The 6,217-nt window shown below is 41.8% G+C and overlaps 1 protein-coding gene across 1 annotated transcript; it reads right to left on the bottom strand.

Moving 5' to 3' along the window:
- Positions 1 to 1,522: 1,522 nt before the first annotated feature.
- Positions 1,523 to 5,703, bottom strand: LOC121609037 (protocadherin-20). Its single transcript, XM_041940554.1, has 2 exons — positions 5,607 to 5,703; positions 1,523 to 5,196 (listed from the first exon to the last, which is right to left on the bottom strand). The coding sequence occupies exons 1-2, from the start codon at positions 5,652 to 5,654 to the stop codon at positions 2,575 to 2,577; spliced, it is 2,670 nt and encodes an 889-aa protein (XP_041796488.1). The 5' UTR covers positions 5,655 to 5,703; the 3' UTR covers positions 1,523 to 2,574.
- Between the last annotated feature and the right edge of the window lie 514 nt (positions 5,704 to 6,217).

The following is a 6,217-nucleotide window of genomic DNA, read 5'->3' as shown; positions in this document are numbered from 1 at the left end:
TGTTAAAAATGGCATCCTACTCTTTTGTTCTCTTCCTCTTGCACACAAAAACACATGCATTGTCGCAGGTATGAACATAGTTACACGGTTTGTTCCATTAATCTCCAACAGCTGCACAGACAAGTAAGTGCCCTTCTGAACCCATTCAAGATGGTATCCATATTGCATGGCTGACTGTTCTTCACAAAGCAGATGAAAGCAGATGCATTTCATGAATTATTTTGGTGGCACTACAGCACCCATATTGTTACCTGTCTTGAAAGATGTTAGTGTGCATTAATATGTATGATTATCATCTTTCAGCCTATTTGTGTAGTGCACAGTTCGGACAGAGGTGATTACTGAGGATTACACTGAGCTGTTTTTAGCCCCTGATGTGCTCTGTGCTGACATGATGTGCGTCTGTCCTGAAATGCTTATTATAACTTAAGAAGCAGCACGTGTGAATACATTCTCAGCATGGGTTTGCTTGTATTTCCTGTTTTGTAAGAGACAAACCTGAGCAGGTTTGAAAAGTCATTCAATACAACTGAGTTCCTCACGTGGGAGTGTGCATAGCTAACAGGAATACAAAGAGCTCTAAATTCTTTCTGCCTAAACAGCCTTCAGAGCAAACACATAAGGCAAAGGAGCATCAGCTTTGTAAATCAGAAGGCTTGATGGGTTCATCTTGTAGACGAGAAAGCATCAAATACACTTTTCACTTTCTTGGGTGATATTTCATGCAAGTTGTGCTTGCACTAGGAGTACATTGATTGCATATACCCCTTAAGAAATATTGCTTGGACGAAATTGATTTGATCCTCAAATGCTCAAGACAGGAGCAGCTGTGGCTACAGGTCGGCCCAGTCCTTGTAAGTGGGACTGTGGGTGTTACCTCACCAGCTCCATGCAGGTGATGAGAACAACAACAACACAGGCTCTCAGGCTTTTGATCTTTAACAGTTTCATCTCGCTCTGAGGAACAATGCAGCAGTTAATTTGTACACCAGATTTAATCTTGTCTGAAGAGGATGCAATCTAAACTTGCGTCGGTTTGACTAATGATGTACTTAATTATTCATACACTGATGTTACTCAGTCATTATGGCTTTGACCATACCGCATTTGACATATATTTATACGCAGTGAATATGTAACAGATGGAAAATCTGCATTTTGTGTGTTTGTCGTGCATTACAATCCAAAATACAGGCCTGCTTTGTTGCTCTGCTTTGAAACATAATTGATACAAATAAAAAAGAAGGTGTTGGAAATATATTTAGCCTTTGTCGAGGGTTAGACTGTGTATTAAACAACCTGCCAATCAATCTGAGAGTGATAGACAGAATAGATTGTGCTTTTAAACTTTCCTATACAAGTTCTTATGCACAAACATTTGAAAATGTGTAGGTGTATATATGTGATATCAATACAGAAGAAAATCCAGTGTATTATAAAAATAAAGTGTCTTTAATAGTTACTTTGATTTTCTTTTACAAACACTTAGCATGTTTTCACAGACACATTGAGAATTGCACGGTCGTATAAAGGAAGGTGATGTTTGTAACTTGAAGCGATTTGAAGACAAAGAGGTTTGGACACAATTTAAGTTATTCAGTCTGATGGAAATCTGTGACTCTTTGCTGTACCGAGATGCCGTTCAAAGGTTTTACATACATGATCTGTAACTACTGTGAGCCTTCACAGTAAGTAGGGCATCTGGCTATTACCATGACTCCAAGACATCATACAAGATTTTGACAAGAAAAATCTTCTCAAGGTCCACATACTAGCTTTTTCTGCAGCTTTCAACCTCATCTAACAGAATATCTGTCATGTATCAATATATATATCATGGAATGCATATCACTTTATAGAAGAATGTGAGACACAACTGAAAGCACTGGAGAAACTCGTAAGTGGGCATTGAGTTAAGATTTTTTTTGTTAATATAAATATAACAAGTTAACTATGCCTTTGATAAAGTGACACATTTTGATTGACCTTTTCTGTATCAATGAATTTTGAAATGTATGGTTACTTTATGAATACAGCTAAACATTTATTCAGTAAATAAATAGACTGAAATCACTTTTCCCTGATGTTCCATGTAATTGCGCAGGGTAGTGTAAAAAGATGTAAATCTTCTGAAAAAATAAGGAAGAAACATTTGCTGTGCCTTGAACTGTCATCCTTTTCATATAATGCAAAAGTTTTATATAAAGTTGTAAAACATTTTGTACAGTATTTACATAGAATCTTAGCTTGAGTAATCTTAATGTGTTGCTCTTAAAACTTTGTAATGAAATTCTTATTACTTGATGCCAATACTAATTTGTTCCTTACTTTGGTTTTCTGACACACATCTGAGTGTTATGGTTCGTAGATATTATAAAAAGTAGAACAGAGAATGGTACTGTGTGCTCTTTTTAAAGATAGAAACACATGGCATGTAATATATTGCAGTAACAATAATCATATGACAAAAGCAAGAAGAGCAAGCAACTTCATGTAAGAACTACACTTCTCACAGTGCATTTTGTAAACATTTATGTAAACAGTGGGGGGTTTGGATGTGGGGACAACTGAATATCAGATGTTTGAAATTTGCCTGAGCTTTCTGTTCACAACCTGCTTTGAGTCATTCTTCATTTTTAAAGGTATCTCCACTTCAGATCTTTTCTTTCGGTGCTTTTTGAATCTCTTACAGCATATGTAAGATGTCAGTGTAACGACCAAGAAGAACAGCCCCAGACTAGTAACCGAAAGAGCAATGAGGACAGGCTGACAAGGGAACAGCTCATACCTCTCAGGCCCCTCTCTCATCTGTCCAATGTACCAGGGCCTCTCCTCTACCTCAATGTCAGCCTCTCTGGTCAGCAGACTCTGGATGTAGCTCTCGTTGCTCACTGTTTCATTGACAAAGAAGTTGACCATGACTGTTGAGTAAAGTGGTTCAGGCTGGCCATGATCACTGACCTTCACCAGAAGGCTGTAGAGGCCCCGATTGCTGAGCTCCCTCTTTAATGTGATATTTCCTGTTTCTGGGTCAATGGCAAATGACCCTGGCTCACCACCTTTCCTCTTAATGATACTGTAGGCGATCACAGCATTCATGCCTGTATCTTTATCCACGGCGTAGACCTCTGTGATAGATGTTCCTGGTAGTGTATTGGGTAGGACTAACATGTAAGACTGATTGGACTGAGGGAAGAGAACAATAGGTGGGTTGTCATTTACATCCAACAACAGCACGGTCACCATAGTAATGCAGGAAAGTGCAGGCTCCCCACCATCAATGGCCTCAATCCACAGCTGGTATGTCCCTTGTTGCTCACGGTCCAGTGATGTCTTGGCCCTCAGCGCCCCTCGGCCGGTGTCTATCATGAAGATGTCGCTGCCGTTGAGGATGGAAAGGGCCACCCAACCATTTTCCCCAGCGTCAGCATCCGTCACAGAGAGGACCCCGATCTCACCGTACCCCGGGAAGTTCTCTGGCACAAAAAATGTGAAGTCTTTATTAATGAAGCGTGGACTGTTGTCATTGCGGTCTTGCACAGTCACCACCACAGTTGCGATCGACTCCCTCCTGGGTGTCCCCTGATCCACCGCTCTCACAATGAACCGGTATGTCTCTTTCTCCTCACGGTCTAGCGATGTTGTCACTGTCAGGACCCCTGTCACGCGATCCACGGCAAAGATACCTGGGGCGTCACCTCCAAGGAGGTAGATGACTTCCCCACGGCTTTCGCTGTCCTGGTCTGTGGCTTGGAGCTGGGTCAGAAAGGTATTTGGTGGATTGTTCTCCTCCACAGATACTTTTACCAAAGACTGCTGAAACACCGGTGCGTTATCATTCTCATCCAACACCTGCACCTTGAGGAAGGTCTTGATGACAATCTCTCGAGTATTCTTAGCAACCACAATTAGCTCATACTCCTGTGTCTTCTCATAGTCCAAGGGCTCTGTAGTCTCTAGCAGATATTCGTTCTTGAACAGCTGATAGGGGCCAAGCCTGAAGGGGCCGGCCCCTTCCAAATGGCAGTCCACCCTTTGGTTCGTATCAATGTTTTTGACTGTGAAAAAAGCGATGGGAGAAAACGCTGGCTCAGACTCCTTTACCGTCACCACCCCATCCTTTTCTGGTGCAATGTACCGGGGTATGACAGCAGGGGGTCCTGTAACAACTTTGATGACGTTGACAGTAACAGTAGCAACAGCAGGGATACAACCGGGTCCATTGGCTAGAATAGTGAGTTTGTAAAACGTGGCTGTGCCAGTGTCTATTTTCCCTGCTAGCTTGATCACCCCTGTGATTCTGTCCAAATGGAACAAGCTCCTGGTGTCCCTTGGCACACGTTCACTGTAAGCATAGCTGATCTGAGCATTAGCACCAAGGTCAGGGTCAAAAGCATGCAGACGTGCCAAATGTGCCCCTTTGGTAGTATTCCCATGCAGAGTGACATTAATTTGTGACTCTGTGAATTGGGGGCAGTTATCGTTCACATCTGTGATGACAATTTTTAAAGTAGCTGCACCAAGTAGGGGAGGCATCCCACCATCCTCTGCAATGATATCTGTAATGTATTCAGCCTGGGTCTCTCTGTCCAAAGCCTCTGTCACAATGAGGAAGGGTGTCAGCTCACCCCCCTCGTTCTCCTCAACATCCAGCGTGAACATGCTGAAGTCATTAACAAGCCAGTAAGTCTGCACTCCGTGAAGACCCAGGTCCGGGTCAACAGCAGACTGCTCCACCGCATAACGAGCATTGATGGGTGTGTTCTCTGGGACTGACATACAGATCTCATCCACTGGGAACTTTGGCCTGTTGTCATTCACATCCTCAATAAAGATCTTAACTTTGACGAGCTGAAAGTACTGCTGAGGCAGAACAAACACATCCAGTGAGACGACACATCCCTGTCCCTCCGAGTTATCAGGACAGAGAGTCTCCCTGTCAATCTCTGTAGCAGATGTGTAAAGCTCCCCAGTGGTATTATTGAGGTTCACATACTGTTCGCTGACCTTCTTTTGCGGGAGACTGAATAAAAAGGGGGGCTCAACAGTGAAATCCAAATTTAAGTCTACTCCAATGGCCCCTATGAAGGTCCCCCTGGGTAATCCCTCCTTTATCTTATAGATGAGCTCTTTTGCTTGGCTGAAATTTGCAAAACAGGAAAGAGGGCTGGTGTAAAGTAGGATGATGAACAATCCCTGTAATACAAGATAATCAAAGATAATAAAGTTAGATCAAAGAGTTGCATTATAGAATGAGATTTGCAAAATGAGGTATTCCTGTCTTATTACTATTAAGTGATGGCATTAATATTCAGTTTTATTAGCTGTTGCAGAGCTCAACAGCTAATATAAATCAACACTCAATTCCATTTATGATGATAATTTTAGCCAATCAATCCAAGAAAATAGATATGTAAAGTTGTTAAAGTTCATTTGCACAGTCATAAAAAAGGACATGAGAATAAAAACAGTATAGTGTAGAGAAAGAGGGGCTTAGTCATGTGTCTGCCTTAATGATATAAAATAGTATTCACAGTATCATAAAAGGTACTTGTAGTTGTGTTAAAGTGTATTCTGTCTGTGAAGTAAATTATGATCAAACTTACCCATATTCCTCCTCTTTTGCTAAGGCTGGTGTGTCTGCTGTTGAACATGTTTATGTCCTCGTCCAGCACTTTCCACTTACAGCAGGAAGAGTGGCAGCTTAAGTAACCTAGACATTTTTGAGCGTCGAGCGGCGCAGATCTCTGCTGAGTGCTATGCCTTATTGCCATCTGACTTGAACAAGTCATTCATCCCAGTGCTGGCTCAGGACACTCCCACCATATGCAAATCAGCCCCTCGTGCTAACCAATGAGAGCCGATGGGCTCTGGGAAATCTACTTGAGTCCTTTTTCATGCATGCTATCAAAGCACATCAACACACACCTGTACTTTCCACACCCACCCATGTTACCGCAACCAGCTGCATTCCTTGTATTCCTGTGGTAGAGTGAAAGCATATGATTACCAACAGAGCTTATGATGACACGGCAGACTAAGCAAGATGTAAAATATCCACAGTTGAGAGATTACTTTAATCCAGCATTAGTTAAAAAAACACAAAAAGTGTACAGAATGAATTAAAGCGACTGTATAAGGATATAATGATGATGCACAGTGTGTCTTACAACCTCTGAACTTTGACTTTGATTCTATTATAGATAAGTAAATATGC

Source organism: Chelmon rostratus, chromosome 1, assembly GCF_017976325.1.
Source record: "Chelmon rostratus isolate fCheRos1 chromosome 1, fCheRos1.pri, whole genome shotgun sequence".
Taxonomy (NCBI): Eukaryota; Metazoa; Chordata; class Actinopteri; order Chaetodontiformes; family Chaetodontidae; genus Chelmon; species Chelmon rostratus.
Note: the sequence above shows the minus strand (reverse complement) of the source record. Positions and strands in the feature narration are given on the sequence as shown.

Bases quoted from the DNA above. Each gene is read 5' to 3' on its own strand.
- LOC121609037 (XM_041940554.1), bottom strand. From the start codon at position 5,654: ATGTTCAACAGCAGACACACCAGCCTTAGCAAAAGAGGAGGAATATGG. The intron at 5,197-5,606 runs GTAAGTTTGATC...CTTGTATTACAG, and splicing joins GCAAAAGAGGAGGAATATGG to GGATTGTTCATCATCCTACT.